The 19,294-nt window shown below is 46.2% G+C and overlaps 1 protein-coding gene across 7 annotated transcripts in view; it reads right to left on the reverse strand.

Moving 5' to 3' along the window:
• pacs2 (phosphofurin acidic cluster sorting protein 2) overlaps positions 1-19,294 on the reverse strand; it is a 292,002-nt gene that overhangs the window by 85,620 nt on the left and 187,088 nt on the right. For all 7 annotated transcript variants that reach the window (XM_086003651.1, XM_086003648.1, XM_086003653.1 and 4 more), the window contains exons 3-8: positions 15,648-15,737; positions 9,758-9,883; positions 9,139-9,301; positions 6,864-6,937; positions 2,972-3,052; positions 874-933 (exon numbers count right to left, since the gene is read on the reverse strand). In XM_086003651.1, coding sequence (XP_085859777.1) covers positions 874-933; positions 2,972-3,052; positions 6,864-6,937; positions 9,139-9,301; positions 9,758-9,883; positions 15,648-15,737 — 594 coding nt within the window. The remainder of the gene's footprint in view (positions 1-873; positions 934-2,971; positions 3,053-6,863; positions 6,938-9,138; positions 9,302-9,757; positions 9,884-15,647; positions 15,738-19,294) is intronic.

Here is a 19,294-nt window from a genome sequence, read left to right on the forward strand (position 1 = left end):
TAACCGTGACTGCGTTTGTATCCGCCATGCTAGCTTAGGATTCGTCCTGAGCGTCGGGGTCACCAGTGTTGAGATACCGCGGCAAACGTGGGAGTCGAGACCAGAGCTAGTAAATCAGAACAGCTTTTTATTTCAGCCTCATGGCAAAACAGGAACTGGAAGAGCCCGCGCCTGACTTAAATACTCCCCAGACAGGAAGTGCTCCCGGCAGCCTGTCCCTGTGGGAAACAAGTTGCTGGAGGAAAGGGCCCCCGGTTGGGGGCGTCTGCTTAAACTGTCCGTACCGCCGTGAGCGGATTGTGTCCAGTGGTGGCGTGTCGCCACACAAGCACATTTAATATAGGAATGCGGTGCATCTGGTTAGTCAAGAGACATCTTTCAGTTTTTAATAACAAAGCTTTGACCGAACCCTAATGAGACAATACAGATGCCAGAGCTCCTCTGATTGCCCTGTGAGTTTATCCAGTAAGTAACCAGTCCATATAGGCCATGAAAGTTCCAACTTTGATCATTGGTCTTTGTTGAGTTGGCGGATTTCAGCTAGCGTGTCAATCAGGGCTCCAAATCCTACTCACCAACGAGTGACTCCTGTTGGAATGTGTGCAGACATCAAATGAGGTCAGAAATGGGCTGGCCTCACCTTTCCCCCACCCTCCCCCAACAAATAATTTACCAAATCTATAGAAAAATACTGCAGATGCTGGAAATCTGAAATAACAACAGAAAACGCTGGAAAAACTCAGCAAATAATTTACCAACCTTTATTGTGGGAATGTCTATTTGGTTGAGGCCCATCACAATAGAAGGATTACTTTATACTGTAAGCACACCCCACAATCTTGCATCCTGTCAGGAATATAACAAAGTGCATACCTCATCTGAAACCTTGAACCTCCTCAGTAATGCAACTACTTTCTGCTTGAAGTTTTGTTGCTGTAAGGAAAAAATAGTTAAAACTATTCATTCTTTTAGGACCACAATAAAAAAGGCATGAAGAGCAATGCAAACTCAAAATTTCTGTGTATGTTACGAACAGTAACCATCTAGTTTATGAAGGCATGGTGAACTGGATTAGCACACTGTCCTTTCATTTCTAGGACCAGCTTTAGAGTTGGCTGTTAGTCTGAAATTCTCTGTTCGTTATTGGCTATAAAATGTCAATGTGTTTCAGCCAATCTCAAGATGGTCTCGATTGGCACAAAATGTTCATAATGTGGCACTAAATGGTACCAAATTAGCAATTTCACTCAAAGCCCACAAGGATGGCTGTTAAGGGAGTTATACATCGCTTTGGTGCAACATTAGAGAGTTTTTCATGTTATGCCTACTTTGGTAGTGCTTTCTAAGGCAGTGTGGAGGAAGATTCATCTCATGTCCAACTGATCTGGTAGTGCTTGAAAGGGAGTGTGAATGAATTTTGACTCAGTATTCAGTACATGGATGTGCACACAGATATGGGAACAGAAGCATGCATTCAGACACGCATGCACGTGCATACATATGTGGATGCATGGAACATGATGCATGAACATGCGTGTGTTCGCACATAAGAAATAGGAGCAGGAGTAGGCCATTTGGCCCTTCAAGCCTGCACTTCCATTCAGTAAGATCATGGCTGATCCACTACCCCAACTCCACCTTCCCACACTATTCCCAAATCCCTTGATTCCCTTAGTATCCAAACATCTATTGATCTCTGTCCTGAATATATGCAATGACTGAGCATCCACAGCCCTCAGGGATAGAGAATTCCAACAATTCACAACCCTTTGAGTGAAGAAACCCCTTATTCTGAGACAGTGACCCCTGGTTCTAGACTCCCCAGCCAGGGGAAACATCCTCCCTGTCAATCCCTTAAGAATTTTATATGTTTCACTGAGATCACCTTTCATTCTTCTAAACTCTAGGGAATATAGGCCGAGTCGACTCAATCTCTCATTGGACAATCCCCCCATCCCAGGAGTCAGTCTAGTGAACATTTGTTGCACTCCCTCTAAGGCAAGTATATCCTTCCTTAGGTATGGAGACCAAAACTGCAGAGAGTACTCCAGGTGTGATCTCACCAAATTCCGATATAATTTCACAAAGACTTCTTTAGTCTTATACTCCAATCCTTTTGTAATAAAGGCTAACATACCATTTGCTTTCCTAATTGCTTGCTGTACCTGCATGCTAACTTTCTGTGATTCGTGTACAAGGACACCCAGGTCCCTCTGAATACCAACATTTCCCAATCTCCCACCATTTAAAAAATATTCTGCTTTTCTATTTTTCCTACCAAAGTAGATAACTTCACATTTTATTCCATCTGCCATGTTCTTGCCCACTCACCTGTCTATATCCCTTTGCAACCTCTTTGCATCTTCCTCACAACTTACTTTCCAACCTAGCTTTGTATCGTCAGCAAACTTGGATACATTACATTCGGTCCCCTCATCTAAGAAATTGATATAGATTGTAAATAGGCCCAAGCACTAATCCTTATGGTACCCCACTAGTTACAGCCTGCCAACCCGAAAATGGCCCTTTTATTCCGATTCTCTTTTTTGTCCGTTAACCAATCCTCAATCCATGAGCCCTAATTTTGTGTAATAACCTCTTGTGTGGCACCTTATCGAATGCTTTTTGAAAATCCAAATACACTACATCCACTGGTTCCCCTTTATCTACCCTGCTAGTTACAACCTCAAAAAGTCACATCTTTTAATCTAGTTTCCCAATCTACCTCCTTAGCCAACTCATTCCTCATACCTATGTAGTTTGCTTTGTTCCGATTGAAGACCCTAGTTTCGGACTTAACTAAATCACTATCAGACCCAATATAAAATGCTATCATGTTATGATCACTCTTCCAGAAGCTCCTTTACTACAAGGTTATTAATTAACCCTTTCTCATTGCACAGTAAAATAGCCTCATTTGATAGAACTAAAAACATCAGGAGGAAAATGTTGCCAAATAAACTGCACTAACCCTTGTGATTGAGGTCGTTCTCACGATTGTCCTCCGTTGCTTTTTTGGCTTACCCAGATCATATTCATCATCATCCATATCCTTAAAAAAAAGCGAAAACATAATAATTACCTTGTGATTTGTAAGACACAGCCCACCAGGGATATTTCTTAGCAAGCACCACCTCACTTTCCCCTTTCAATGCCATCACCGTCAGCCCGTCACAATTCCCTTGGAGCAGGAAAAGCAATACATTCAGGCTGTTCGCACACATTGACAGCATGCATTTTAAAATACATTTAATATATATATAATATATATATATATATATATATATATATATTAAAAAAAACATGCAGTAAAACTCTATCCCAACATTTATATTCTCCATATAGGACCACATTTGGGTTTGATTAAGGTCATTTATACGCTCATTTTCTGGTTAATTTTGTGCTCATTACAGGGCTATGGGGAAAGAGCGAGGGAGTGGAACTAATTGGATAGCTCTTTCAAACAGCCATCACAGGCACGATGGGCCAAATGGCCTCCTTCTGTGCTGTAAGTTTCTATGATTTTATGATTAAGGTGAGGGATATCTGCACTGGGAACAGAACAAATGTACTACTTTTGCACTTGCCACTAGTCTCACGTGCTCCCTGGATAGGTGCAGCGCAGCAGGATGCAGTGCAATGCTCCCTCCACTCTGCACCAAACTTAGATGGCCTTGCTTGACGCATCAGTGTAAAAATTTCCCATTTTTCATCGGGGGATACTTTCCAGCCAGCACTGATCCTGTGTGCATGCTTCACACACTTTTTAAAACCTGTTTACTTGGGTAACAATTGTGTTAAGCAATAGTATGGAAACAGCACCGGTAAGAAAATATACCCATGGTCTCTGAGTGAGATTGCCTACTTAGTGGGAACCTGAGCTGTGCTGTGGATCTGTTCCTTCTGGGTTGAGACACACTCCTATCGTGCATAACCCTTAAATCCCAGCAGAGAGGAGACTTCCAGTCTATCAGTCTCAGCTAGATTCGAACTTAGGGTCCTTAGGTTGAAAGGTATGTATGCAAACCCAAGTCCCATCACTTCCTAGATCAGCATGTCAGATTACCAAAGCACTGTGCTACCAAACCTTGTGTAATAGTTTCACAACTGAACAATCAGAATCCAGGCTGCAAACACTAGATACGAGCAACCTGCTTATAACACTCACGTTCTGTAATGTCAAGATCCTCACCCTCTCTCAAATCCCTCGATGTACTCATCCACACTCCTCTGTGATCTCCTTGGGCCGTGTGTCCCTACATGCTCTCTCCACGCCTCCGACACCATTATACTCCTTTTTCCTAGCTCTCTACTCTTCCTAGTTCCCTTCTATCCTCTTGAGACCCCCTTCCGCCCTGTTTTCTAGCTTGTCACCTCCAATTCACCTGGTCACCTCCCTCCCTGCTTTCAAAAGCCTGTTACAAACACTTCTCTTCAACTGGGCTTTCATCCCACCCATAATTTCCCATCCAACATGGAAAGCTATCAGAGGAGTCATCCTGGGCGCGAGAAACAGAACTGTAAGTTGCTTGCTATAATAAAAACAGAAAAAGCTGGAAATACTCAGCAGGTCAGGCAGCATCTGTAGAGAGAGAAACAGTTAATGTTTCAGGTCAATGACATCGACCTGAAACATTAACTGTTTCTCTCTCTACAGATGCTGCCTGACCTGCTGAGTATTTCCAGCATTTTCCGTTTTTATTTCAGATTACCAGCAGCCGCAGTATTTTGCTTTTGTAAGTTGCTGGCTGTTGTATGTGGAGCAAAATCAGCAAAATGAAAAAAGTTGTAATTGGTGTTTCACCTGTCTTTGAGATCTTGTCAAAGACTGATGTTATTGTGAGAACATCCCATCACAGGAATACCCAATTGCTTGACATAAAGATGTCACAACACTGGACAAGGTGCCAATTCCAACACAGCCGACCACAGAGTCCAGAGTTACAACCTATCTGGTGCTGAACTGGACAGTGCAGCCTGGTAATTTCTAAACTGTATAATGATCAGAAGTCTTTTTTTTTTAAATGGATAGCCTCTTTTGCACTTAATCTCGTGTCTCATGACACAGAGGACACAGGTAAAGATTTCTGATTCACTCTCATCAACAGAAAGGGAAACACAATGGGCTGGATATACTACACATACCCTGAGTTCTAGGGGCCATTGACTATGTATGATCCCAACCTTCTGTCCTGCCTCGTTCCAACACAGCTCCTACCGTGCCATGCCAGTAACTTGCTCTTACTCAGCACACCCCTACCCGGCTCCAGCCTGCCACAACCCACACCTGCTGCTCCACTGCAATGCCGCAACAATGCCCCACTCTGATCCTGCCATGCCCTTACCCAGTAAACCTTGCCATGCACATACCCAATTTCTAGTCGGTCATGCCCTGCTATGCCCATAACCAGCTCCTACCCTGCCATGCCCCAAACCGGCACCTACCCTGCCATGCCCCTAACTGGCACCTGCCATGCCATGCAATGCCCCATACCAGCACCTACCCTGCCATGCCCCTAACCGGCACCTACCCTGCCATGCCCCTAACCGGCACCTACCCTGCCATGCCCCTAACCGGCACCTACCCTGCCATGCCCCTAACCGGCACCTACACTGCCCCTAACCGGCACCTACCCCGCCATGCCCCTAACCGGCACCTACCCCGCCATGCCCCTAATCGGCACCTACCCCGCCATGCCCCTAATCGGCACCTACCCCGCCATGCCCCTAATCGGCACCTACCCCGCCATGCCCCTAATCGGCACCTACCCCGCCATGCCCCTAATCGGCACCTACCCCGCCATGCCCCTAATCAGCACCTACCCTGCCATGCTCCCAACCCGCGCCTACCCTGCCATGCCCCTAACCAGCTCCTACCCTGCCATGCTCCTAACCAGCACCTACCCTGCCATGCCCCCAACCAGCACCTACCCTGCTGCCATGCCGCTAACCAGCTCCTACCCTGCCATGCCCCTAACCAGCTCCTACCCTGCCATGCTCCTAACCAGCTCCTCCCCTGCCATGCCCCTAACCAGCTCCTATCCTGCCATGCCACTAACCAGCTCCTACCCTGCCATGCTCCTACCCTGCCATGCTCCTAACCAGCTCCTACCCTGCCATGCTCCAAACCAGCTCCTACCCTGCCATGCTCCTAACCAGATCCTACCCTGCCATGCCCCTAATCGGCACCTACCCCGCCATGCCCCTAATCGGCACCTACCCCGCCATGCCCCTAATCGCCACCTACCCTGCCATGCCCCGAATCGGCACCTACCCCGCCATGCCCCGAATCGGCACCTACCCCGCCATGCCCCGAATCGGCACCTACCCCGCCATGCCCCTAATCGCCACCTACCCTGCCATGCCCCGAATCGGCACCTACCCCGCCATGCCCCGAATCGGCACCTACCCCGCCATGCCCCTAATCGGCACCTACCCTGCCATGCCCCTAATCGGCACCTACCCTGCCCCTAACCAGCGCCTACCCTGCTGCCATGCCCCCAACCAGCACCTACCCTGCTGCCATGCCCCTAACCAGCTCCTACCCTGCCATGCTCCTAACCAGCTCCTACCCTGCCATGCTCCTAACCAGCACCTACCCTGCCATGCTCCTAAACAGCACCTACCCTGCTGCCATGCCGCTAACCAGCTCCTACCCTGCCATGCTCCTAACCAGCTCCAACCCTGCCATGCCCCTAACCAGCTCCTACCCTGCCATGCTCCTAACCAGCTCCTACACTTCCATGCTCCTAACCAGCTCCTACCCTGCCATGCTCCTAACCAGCTCCTACCCTGCCATGCTCCTAACCAGCTCCTACCCTGCTATGCCCCTAACATCTGTGAACAGTTCCAGTGTTACGTACTTGTCCTTGGACTGCATCATCACTGGCTTCCTGCTCAGAAGAAAAACTTTCATACTCTTCCTCTGAGTAATTATCTGTGAAAATAATGGAAAGATGACTTCAAATTATAAATTTGTTTCTCGCGCATACACAACAGAACTCGCGATGCGAGAAGCAGGACAGCCTAATAAATTAAGCTCTTCACGGAATATCCGTGGTTTAAGCCAAGTAGAAATTGTGCATGGTAAAAATGACACGGATAGTCAGGGTTTTCCTAGGATTTTCTTAAATTTTAATAGTGATGTTCATGCAGGGAGATGGTTTTAATGCTTTAACATCCTCACACTGCATTTCTAAAATGCTTTAGAAACAGTTCTCAGTAGGTTGATGAGCTGGAGATAGTAAGGGGCAAGATCATGAAGAGATTTGAACACAAGGATGAGAATTTTAAATTGGAGCCAATGTAGGTCTGCGAGCACAGGGTGATGGGTGAATGGGACTTGATGCGGGTTAGGATATGGACAGTAGGTTTTTGGATAAGCTGAAGTTTACGGAGGGTGAAAGATGGGAGGCCGGCCAGGAAAGCATGGAATAGTCAAGTCTGGAGGTGACGAAAGTATCGATTAGGGTTTTGGTAGCAAATGTTCTGAGGCAGGGGTGGAGATGGGCAATGTTACAGCGGTAGAAGTCAGCTCGGGGTCAAATAAGATGAGGTTGCAAACAGTTTGGTTTCGCCGGAGACAGAGGCTGGGGAGGGGGATGGAACCGGTGGCTAGGGCATGGAGTTTATGGCGGGGGCCAAACACAATGGCTTCAGTTTTCCTAATGTTTAACTGGAGGCTCATCCAGGACTAGCAGTCTGACAACACAGGGGCAGTGGAGGGTTCGAGAGGTGGTAGTGAGGTAGAGCTGGGTGTAGTCAGCGTACATGTGGATGATGTTACCAAGGGGCAGTATGAGGAAGAGGAGGGGGGGCAAGGATTGATCCTTGGGGGACGCCCAGAGGTAATGGTGCAGGTGTGGAAAGTGAAGCCATTGTTGGACATGCTCTGGCTATGACTGGATAGCTAACAGCAGAACCAGGTGCGGGCAGTCCCACTGAGGGAGGGGCATTGGAGGAGGTTGGTAAGGTTGACTGTGTAGAGAGATCGAGAAGATGATTTGTGACTTTGATAGGGCCGTTTCAGCACTGTGGCAGGAGCTGAAACCAGATTGGAGAGGTTCAAACAGTGTTACAGCAAACATGGGCTCAGATTTGGGAGGTCACTGCACGTTAAAGGACTTTTGAGAGGAAATGGAGGTTGAAGATGGGGTGGTAGTTTGCAAGGACAGCGGGATTGAGGGTGCTTTATTTAGAGGAGGGAGGTGATGATGGTGATTTTAAAAGGGAGGGGCCAGTACCTGAGGAAAGGCAACCATTCACAATGTCAGCTAGCATGGGAGCCAGGAATGGAAGTTGGATGGTCAACAGTTTAGTGGGAATGGATTTAAGGGCGCACAAGGTAAGTCAAATGGACAAGAGGGGCTCAGAGAAGGCACGGGTGCGATATAGGAGAGAAATTAGAAAATGACATGTACTCAAGGCTAGGGCAGGGAAGAACCTTGGGGGAGGTTTAGCTTGGTGGGCAAGAGGAAGGAGGGATGCAGCAGAGGCAGGTGAATGGATGGTCTCAATCGTAGTAACAAAGAAGTCCATGAGTTCCTCGTGCTTCTTGTTGGAGGAGAGGGTAGAGGGGGAATTGGAAAGCTTTATGCAGATCAGTACTGCACCGAGCTTTATTTTTTTTGACACTGACAGACTAAGCAACTTGAACATCTCCATCCCTTGCAATGGTGTGCAATGTTGCCACTCGATTCTAGCAAAGTGAAGTGGCGGATGTGTGAAACTGAACTGCGAGGAATTGCCCAGCAGCACAATTACAGACATTGCCGTTCAAAATTCAGGCTGTGTCAGGGGAGCATTTTGAGCTGTGTAATATTGGGGAGAAGCACTGGTGGTTCCAGGCTGATCGCTGATGGTGGTAGTGGTGGGTATAATTTGAAATGATGGATTTAAGGAACCTCCACAAGAATCCCGTAGCACAACACTGAAGAGCTTACGTGTGATTTTCCTTGTAGTGCATTGGTGCCAAAACACTAAATAAACCCAGTGCACCTTTCTAAACTAAAACAGCATCCATTGTTTGTACACCTGAATATACGACTCACTTGAATATCAGTACTGATTACTGGGGTGAAGGCGATTTCTTCATAAAAAACACATTTTCTTACAATATAACCAGTGACGCAATCCCACCTGTCGATTTTATTTTCTGATTAGGCTGCATTGCACTGTCCTCGTGGTCAATTGGCTGGCTGGACAGTGCAAAGATCCAGATTTCAGCCACTTTTACTGCGGCTTGCTTGAGGTTACTGAACAGAGTGAGGATTTGGCCACCTTCTGTTGGGTGCTGCATCACCTGCATTACAGAATGGGAGCAAAAATAAGCATACTTAGTCCTTGTAAATGTACGGTCGTCTCTACTCTCTGTTTTAGTGATATTGGTTGAGGGATAAATATTGGCCAGGATTCCGGGGGAAACTCCCCTGCTCTTCTTCAAAATAGTGCTGTGGGTTCTTTTAAATTCACATTTAACTAGTCACACTTTATTTCCATGGTTTTTGTCCTTGATTGTGTTGGTAGACACATGGGTGTAATTTTGACTTTGTGCGATACTGTAAAATGAGTGACAGTGAATCGGAAGCCCGTTTTACATCTCTCGTATTTTATTTCCACTGAAGTCAGTCAATGGAAATAAAAATTGGGAAATGTGTAAAATGGACTGCCGATTTGCTAGCGCTTGTTTTACGCTATTGCACAAAGTCAAAATTACCCCCAGTGCCACAGGCCAGAACAGTAACAAAAACTGTCTCACCTCAGCCATATTGATGGAACCAACCGCCAGAGTCTTGTATCCCAGGATGGTCCGGTTTTTGTACCGCTTTCGTCTCTGAAGCAGGATTTGCAGTTTGTTGCCTTCTCTTTTGAGGAAATGAGGGTACTGTTGGAAAAAAATAACTGTACATTACAGAGCAGCATCAAGGGGAATTGACCCTCCGACTGGAAATTCCTGCTAAAGTCAATTGTGCAGAGAGAAAACATGATGGCTGGCAACGTATTGAATTTCAATTGCTCTCTGCACAGACCCCAACAAGCTGCCGCTTTTTGTTTTTCTTTTTCAGGTTAACATCATGGAACAATGGAGGCAGCTGCAGCAAGGACAGGTGCTTCATGAAATTGACAGCAACAACACTGTTCCCCCTAAGCTGCACGGCCGCACAGATACTTCAAGGCTGCCGCGCACCAGACGTTGCAGGCCGTGCAGTGCCTCTGGAGCAGGCTCCAGCACACAGGCGCTCTTTTTAATCGAGTCCCACAGGCTTGTTCATTAGGCCCGCAGGAGCGGGCTTCGGCATCTGAGCGATGGAACTGATTTCGGCGCCTGCAGGCTGGAACCCGCTACAGGCCTGGCCCTGAGGTACTGAATGTGAGCGCTGAGATTATCCACACGACCATTTTTGTGGCTTTCTGTGCATGCACTCGATCCCCTTCTGCGCATGCGCACTGTTTACCGTGGCCGCACATGCACAGTACCCAACAGTTGAGGCCTTAGTGTGGTCACGTTGCCTTCAGCTCCGTGGGAGATCGAGAGAGACGGGGGGGGGGGGGGTGGGGGTGGAGGGAGGGAGAGAGACGGGGGGGGGGGAAGAGAGGGAGAGAGACGGGGGGGGGGGAGAGGGAGAGAGACGGGGGGGGGGGGAAGAGAGAGAGAGACAGGCGGACGGAGAGAGCGGGGGGGGGGAGGGAGAGAGACGGGGGGGGGGAGAGGGAGAGAGACGGGGGGGGGGGAGAGGGAGAGAGACGGGGGGGGGGGAGAGGGAGAGAGACGGGGGGGGGGGGGAGAGGGAGAGAGACGGGGGGGGGGGAGAGGGAGAGAGACGGGGGGGGGGGGGGGGGGGGGGGAAGAGAGAGACAGGCGGACGGAGAGAGAGAGAGACACAGCCGGACGGAGAGAGAGAGACGGCCGGACGGAGAGAGAGAGACGGCCGGACGGAGAGAGAGAGAGACGGCCGGACGGAGAGAGAGACGGCCGGACGGGGAGAGAGAGAGAGAGACGGCCGGACGGAGAGAGAGAGACGGCCGGACGGAGAGAGACGGCGAGCCCAGACGGGGAGAGAGAGACAGACGGGGAGAGAGAGACAGACGGGGAGAGAGAGACAGACGGGGAGAGAGAGACAGACGGGGAGAGAGAGACAGACAGAGAGAGGGACAGAGAGCGAGAGACAGGGAGAGAGTGCGAGAGACAGGGACAGGGAGAGAGAGACAGGGACAGGGAGAGAGACAGGGACAGGGAGAGAGATGGAGAGAGAGAGAGACGGAGAGAGAGAGAGATAGGGAGAGAGACAAGGAGAGAGGAGACAGAGAAAGAGGGTGAGAGCACGAGAGACTGGGACAGAAGGAGTGAGAGAAAGAGGGAGAGAACAAGAGGTAGGGACAGAAAGGTTGAGAGAGAGATAGGGACAGAGAGAGGGGTGAGGGTCCAGGCGGGCATGTGTAGTCCGTTCCTGGGGACTGAGCAGCAGCTGCACTTTGGAACAGCACATGTACAATGGCCGTTGGGAGGAGGCTAAAGCAAACAATTTTTAGGCCCGCAGTAAAAATAAATTTAAAATTCGGAAAATTGTTTAAAGCCGGAAGAAAATACGGGAAAGTGATGTTGAATGTCCCACGTCAAGTTCCAGTTACATTTTGCCAGGTGTCCCCTTTTTGAAAGAGTCTATCAGGGTTATTTAATTCATGTTATGAGAGAGGGGAAAAAGTTTGTACCCCCGTTTGTACCTGTGAGAGAAAGAGGGAACAGCGGCAGAAAAAGATAAACAACTTCTCCAAAATTGATCCCAACTCATCGCCAAGGCTGGGGATAGATAACTTCACCGCCTTCTGAGGAAGTTTTTTTTAAATTCATTTTTTTATGGGATGTGGGCGTCGCTAGCAATGCCAGCATTTGTTGCCCATCCCTAGCTGCCCTTGAGAAGGTGGTGGTGAGCCGTCTTTTTGAACCACCGCAGTCCGTGTGGTGAAGATACTCCCACAGTGCTGTTAGGTAGGGAGTTCCAGGATTTTGACCCAGCGACGATGAAGGATCGGCGATATAATTCTAAGTCAGGATGATGTGTGACTTGGAGGGGAACTTGGAGGTGGTGGTGTTCCCATGCGCCTGCTGCCCTTTTCCTTCTAGGTGGAAGAGGTCGCGGGTTTGGGAGGTGCTGCCGAAGAAGCCTTGGCGAGTTGCTGCAATGCATCTTGTAGATGGTACACACTGCAGCCACGGTACGCCGGTGGAGGGAGTGAATGTTTAAGGTGGTGAATGGGGTGCCAATCAAGCGGGCTGCTTTGTCCTGGATGGTGTCAAGCTTCTTGAGTGTTGTTGGAGCTGCACTCATCCAGGCAAGTGGAGAATAATCCATCACACTCCTTACTTGTGCCTTGTAGATGGTGGAAAGGCTTTGGGGGAGTCAGGAGGCAAGACACTTGCCGCAGAATACTGAGCTTAGCCTCTGACCTGCCCTTGTTGCCACAGTATTTATGTGGCTGATCCAGTTAAGTTTCTGGTTAATTGTGACCCCCAGGTTTACCTGATCTGTAGCATGGAATATCTTGCATAAGGTTCCCTCCCACTCATCTTCTTTCAAGTCTGAAGAGCCCACTGTCTCCATTCTTTCTTCATAGCTCCATCCTTTTGAGGGCCACCCCCCTCACACACTTTGACACTCCTTCCCTTGTCAATGAAAAGCATCCAACCTCCGCTAAGAGCTACACCCACAAAATGACGCGCCTGGAAATAATCAGTCTGAGAAAACACAGACAGAGATTGATGCCCGACCATGGCGGACTCCGCCACACCACCAACAAAAGTTACCATTGTTTAAAGACAAAGGGAGTGGGTTCTTTTTTCCCTCCCAGAGAATGATGAGCCTCTGGACTGCGTTGCCGGCTGGTGCGGTGGGTGCTGACTCTCAACATGCCTTCAAGAGGGAACTGGACCGGTTCTTGGCTGGAGCAGAGACTGCATCATATAAAAAGTGCATGAACAGTTAACGTACGCATGGTCCATGTGATTTCCTGTACTGGCTTTGATGGCCTGAGGGGGCCGGAGAGGAATTTTCCCCTATTGGCTGTGGGGTTTTCTTGCTGTTGTTTTGCCTCTCCCAGGATATTGCATCAGTTTTCTTTATTTGAAAAACAAAACATGAATGGGCGCTGGTCCATTTGTTCTATCGTGAGAGACGCACTACAATCATGGTCTGTTGATGATGTTGGGAGTTTAAAACAAAAAGATTAAAAGTTTTCCACAACTTTTTTAAATTGGAGTTTGACTAATTGAATCAAGAAGACAAGTTGTTACAGGCACACGGTGGAAATTACATTCCTTATGTATGCTTATTATTTACAAATGATTTTGCTTATTAGAAATCAGAAGGGAGCAGAGACTTGGAGAACAAATAATTAATTATGTAAAAGTGCTAGTAAAAAATGCATTTTGGGATTTACAAATATGCATAAAGTACAAGAGCAAAGAGGTCATGATAACTTCGCTCAAGGCAATGGGTAGGTCACAGTCAGTGTACTGTGTTGTAGTCAATTTTGACTGTTCAATTGTTCGAAGATGTGATGTCGCCCCATATTCCCTTTGCTTCATTCGTGTTCACCTTCCCCTGTTGCTCTCTTTTCAGTCTTCTGTAAGATTCTCTATTCTCATTCACTTCCTTATATGCCCTTCTTTTTCCCCTCTGCCTTTCCACAGCAAATTTCCACCAATCACCAACTGTCCTCTTTGTTCCCTGGACATCCATGTGCAAAGTTTTATAGCCTTTACACCACTCCAGCCATTAGCTATCCTGTGTCTTGAGCATTTGATCAAAAAGCAATTCATCTAACAGGTCAGCAGTTCCAGCTGAAGCCTGAGTCATTTAACCCTTTCAACGCCAATCCCACTAAATACCCTACTAAACCTGTATTTCCTTACAGTGTACAGTTTTGGACACCCCATTATAGATAGGACATTAAAGCCACAGAGAGCGTACAGCATAGATTCACCAGGACAATGTTACGAACGGGAAGCCATTTATAAAGGAAAAATACTGGGAAGGTTAAGAGGAGATTTAATTGAAGTTTTTTTAAACCATAAAGGGTTTTGATAGAGTAAAGGATTATTTCTCATGGCTGGAGAATCAGTGATGAGGGTTGGGGGGGGTCATCAATTTAAAATGGAGAGAGATTAAAAGAAATTTCTTTAAACAGGGTGCTGCTGAAACATCCACAGGGAGCGAGGTTGAGCAACAAACCATTGCGTCTTGTAAAGGAAAAGTAGTTAAGCATTTGAAGTAGAAAAAAAATATGGAGCTATGGACAGAGAGCAGGATAGTGGGATTCGGTTTTGGATTGTTGTAGCATAAAACCAGCATAGACACGATGGGTCGAATGACGCCCTGCTGTGGTGTAAACTTATCGGATTTTTTCCAGTTGCACCATATCCAGGATTTTCTTGTTTCAAAAAAAGGTAAAATCGTGTGGAAATAAAACCTCCAATGTAGAGTGTTGTTGTTTCATCTTTTGTCAGTAGGGTAAGTGACTCGTAGCAGTGAAAAATCTTGCAACAAATCCAGAGATTGCACACTGAAAGTTGTTGACAGAGTACGGCAACTTTAAATTAAAAAGCCTTACGAGGCAGTGACAATGTTAGTCTCTCAGCAAATCAGAGGGATAATGAAGCATTTCCAGCAACAAAATTTCTCCTACCAATCAAGGAGTCTGCATACCACAGAATCATACAGCATAGAAGGAGGCCATTCGGCCCATCATGCCTGTGCCAGCTCTTCAAAAGAGCTATACAATTAGTCCAATTTCATTGCTCTTTCCCCAAAGCCCTGCAAATTACTCCTTTTTACATATATATCCAATTTTTTTTGAAAGTTGCTACTGAATCTGCTTCCATCACCCCTTCAGGCAGTGCATTCCAGATCTTAACAACTCGCTGCGTGAAAAAAATGCTCATTTTCCCCCCTGGATGTTTTGCCAATTATTTTAAATCTGTGTCCTCTGGTTACCGACCCTCCTGCCAGTGGAAACAGTTTCTCCCTATCTACTCTATCAAAACCCCTCATAATTTTGAGCATCTCTATCAAATCTCCCCTTAACCTTCTCTACTCTAAAGGAGAATAATCCCAGTTTCTCTCATCCCTTCACGTAACTGAAGTCCCTCATCCCTGGTACCATTCTGGTAAATTTCCTCTGCACCCTCTCCAAGGCCTTGACATCCTTCCTGAAGTGTGCTGCCCAGAATTGGACACAATACTCCAGCTAGGGCCTAGCCAGTGAGTTATAAAGGCTTACCATAATTTCCTTGCTTTTGTACTCTATGCCTCCATTCATAAAGAAGCATAGTATCAGTTTATATTGTATATTATTTTGAATAAACCATTGTTCCCATAAATTGATACGGCACGTCACACAAAAATGGAAGTGAGTGTATTTTCACCTTTTTTCTATTACATGACATAATATACAACAGACTTTCCCATGCAGGCAGAGGCAAGGCCTTTCTGGGCAGATGAGCCAAGATGGATAGATGGTGTTCCTGACCTTACTGTGTAACCCACGTGAAAAGGCAATTTATACCATCATTTTAAATTTTAAATGTTTCAGAAATCTTCCAATAAAATGTTCCACAAATAAATAATGTCAAAAGCAAATGAATCAGATACCTGAAGTGAAAAAGTTAGTGCGAGGTCAGTCTCCACCAGACCACTAGGCGGCAGTATAATCTCATGAGATCGCAAGATTCTTTTCGAGCCCTGTGTTAAAGATATTGGTTATTAAAATTAGCAATGTGATAAAACGCTTTCAAAATGTGTATACCAGTAATTCTTTAAAGAAATTATTTTTTCCAATAAAGTCCACCCCCCCCCCTCCATGCGTGTATATTTTTTCCCTTCTCTTTGTATTTTTTTTAAAAAACTCAAATGTTTTTGCCATTCCAAACCTATACGGCAACCAAGCTCACGTTTTTAATTTAAAATTGTTGTACAGCAAATCCTGAGCATGTGGCCTGGCTGTCCTATGGGATGGGATTGGCAGCTAGATAGACAAAGCCATTCTTGAGATGGCCACTAGAAGCTGCAGGAGAGTAGCCGGAGCACATCTCACCATCACGCCACCTTCCATCCTTCAAGGAATGAGCCTGGTCTCTGGTCGTTAAGAATAGGGACAGTGTGAGAGGAGTGGGGATCTGGAGTGAGAAGCCAGATGGAGTGTGTGGTGGGGGACGGGGGCGGAGATCTGGAGCCAATTGGAGCAGGGGTCTGGAACAAGAGGCACCGGTAGAAGTACAGGTGGTTTGAATGACATTAAGCCATAAGAATGAACCTCAAGTCAGTCAGAAACATTAGAACCTTGAACACACTCCAGTTTCTTGTTGCATGAATAACGTTCCTGTATGTAGTAACGGAGTGTGATACTGTGTAAAATCTCTCGTGTATAATGATACACCATGCGTTACTGCGTATAACCTTTTGTATATTGTAATACACTATGTCGCTGGGTAAAACACTCCGGTTTATAATATACATTGTCTCACTTTGTATAAGACTCCTGTATATAGTAAACACAGTATGTTGCCACCCATATTTATACACTGTACATTGTGCATCAGTGAAGTACAGCAATACATTGCATGTTACTAGGTATAACAAACTTGTATACAGTAGTACACATCTTACTGGTTATAACATTCATGTATATAGTGTAGGCAAATCGTTAACTTTAACTAGCTCAGACTGCAATTATTTTCTTGCGCACAATGTTTTCACACAAAAGTACAGAGAGAAAGAAGGCGGGAACAAGATCAAGAGAATTAGCAACCTTGCCAGAGCAGATTATATTTTTTTGCAACATTTTAAATAGCAGAAGTGTGAACGATCATTCGCTAGTCCTCAGTAGTTGTCGATGATCATTGGCAAATTATAAAACAGCTTGGGTTCAATAGGCCGTACCATACCCTCCCCCATCAATCTATATCTCAGAAATCCTTCTCTTTCAAAGTCCCCTGCCACTATGTATCTTATGCCCACTTCCTGACAGGAATTTTCTGCTTTAGCACTCCTAAGGCAAGCCAGAAGCGACATTTAAAAGACTCGCCAACTGCATCATGTGATTTTTCAATCACTATTTAATGGTCAGAAATCACAGACTGGAGGGGTGGAATTTCCCAATCAGCACTCCTGGTGTACATCCAGAGTGTGTAAGTGGAAAATCCTGACACTTGTCTCCTCTTGGTTTCTGCCTAAACCTGTTATCACATTTGTTTCCTGCACTTCAATGGCACAGTTGTGGAGGGCACGGGGCCCAATTCTGGATCAACAGCGATGACTGGTTGAGCAGTCAGCAACACGGGCTGATGCAAGTGGCTCAAATACTTGAAAAGACAGAGGGAAAGTGAAAGAGTGAACAGGAGAGCCAGAAAGACAGAAAAAGATCTTGTTGCTGCCAGCTATCGCAGGCTCTACTGAAAGTTGGAGATAATGGTTGTTGGGGTTTAACAGATCTACGCTATAAAACTGTATTCATGGGCAATTCACTGGTCAGTAAATAAATCCGTGCACCTCATCGGTTTCTGTTGCTTGTTATGTAATCATTATACACAGATTAGAGCAGAAACACATAGTAATGTGATGTTGCAAACATAATATACAAATAAAACACGTGGTGTTGCTTACAGACAACAAAAAGGCTCTCTCTTTTGCTGTTACTGGTCTCGGTTCATCTCCCACTCTGTGCCTTTCAGGCACTTTGTATTTGACCAGGATGGCTTCGCTCTCAGTTTCTGTAAATCTGTCTTGCTCCTTGTCTTTTTCCCTTCCGTGCAGATCTCTCACTTCCCTCCATGTGTCTCACACCCATTACTTTGCCAATTTACTCCAGTTGTATCTTTTACCCTTTCGCAAGGCGAGGCAGGCAGCAGGATGGCAGCCAGCACGAGGACATCCAGGAGCCGCTGTAACGAGCAGATAAAAGAACGGGAGGGAGGAGACTGGTGCCAGTCTTGCTGTTTTTGTTTAAATCTTCTTGCTTTCATTGTAATTGGAGAACTGCTTTTTAGAATTAAGTTTTCAAATATTAGTTTGTGTGAGCTGAGTTTTTCCCCTTGGTTTTCATAGCATGGAATGTTACATAGGAACATTGGAATTGCTAGACATTTAAAAAGTCCACGGTCCATCTAGTTCATCTTCTACCAACCTAGTAGTCGCCTGATACAACGGTAATGAGATTGTTGACTAATCATGGAAATCAATCTCTATCAATTAGTCTACAACAGACTCAGACATGAGGTGAGGAAAACCCCAGTGGTGGAGAGCTTTAGGAACCATAGGTCCAAAGTCACCTGTTCCTCCCAAGCACGCTATACTCACCACATCATGTCTCACATTACTCAAATTCTGTATCCTAAAATGTTATTTTCTGTAAGAAATCTATCGAATTTGCATTTAAATGAATCAATACTAACTGCTTCCACCATCTCCCCTGTTCCATTACAGCACAGGGACAGGCCATTTGCCTCATCAACTGTGCTGCTTCTGCTTTCATTTGTTCTGGGAGTGAGGGAGAAGTAGTTCTGATGATGCTGCTGGAGGAAGAGTGGAGTGTGTACGAAAGAAAAGATCATTTCAAAAATCTAGCGGAGTGGGGGCTGGAGGTCACAATGTAGGTTAAACCAGAGGTGAAGAAAAAAACATTAGAGTGGGGTCAAAGGCTAAGGCAGGGATTTGCAAAAGGGAATGGGCGGCATAAGGGATTCTGGGATGAGACAGAAAGGAAGCCAAAGATTGTATTCAGGCCCTTGGTAATGAGAACAGGTGGGTAGAGGTAAAATAGGAGAAGTTGTGTGTGTGTGGGGGTGGGGGGGGTGTGAGGGTTTAGAGGAGGAAAACAAGAAGATGGAAAGGATGGGGGGCAAAAAATAAGATAATAGAAAGTAGAGCAAAAGGGAATTCCAATATGGTTGCCTTCTACACTTTTGTACAATTGAATATTGAAATTGAATAGGTCTGTGACGACCATGTGAGACGGAGATAACATCACATGGTTAGAATGGAGCAACAGGTAACTTTATTTGTTTTTGTGCAATCATATACAAAATCTACATTTTTACAGACACAAAACTTTTACTAAGATAAAGATATCGATGAAGCTATTGGTTGTTGAGAATGTCATAATTTTTTACATAGCTTTTGGAGAGGACCTTCATAAACAACCCATAACTATCATTTGAGTTCACAAAACAAAATCAGTCCCCCTCCACCCCCCTCATCAAATGCCTCATACACATTCCAACAAGCAAAGACACCCGTCAGGG

The sequence above is a fragment of the Somniosus microcephalus genome, chromosome 12, assembly GCF_052327205.1.
Source record: "Somniosus microcephalus isolate GS21.2 chromosome 12, FLI_Smic_1.0, whole genome shotgun sequence".
In the NCBI taxonomy this organism is placed as follows: Eukaryota; Metazoa; Chordata; class Chondrichthyes; order Squaliformes; family Somniosidae; genus Somniosus; species Somniosus microcephalus.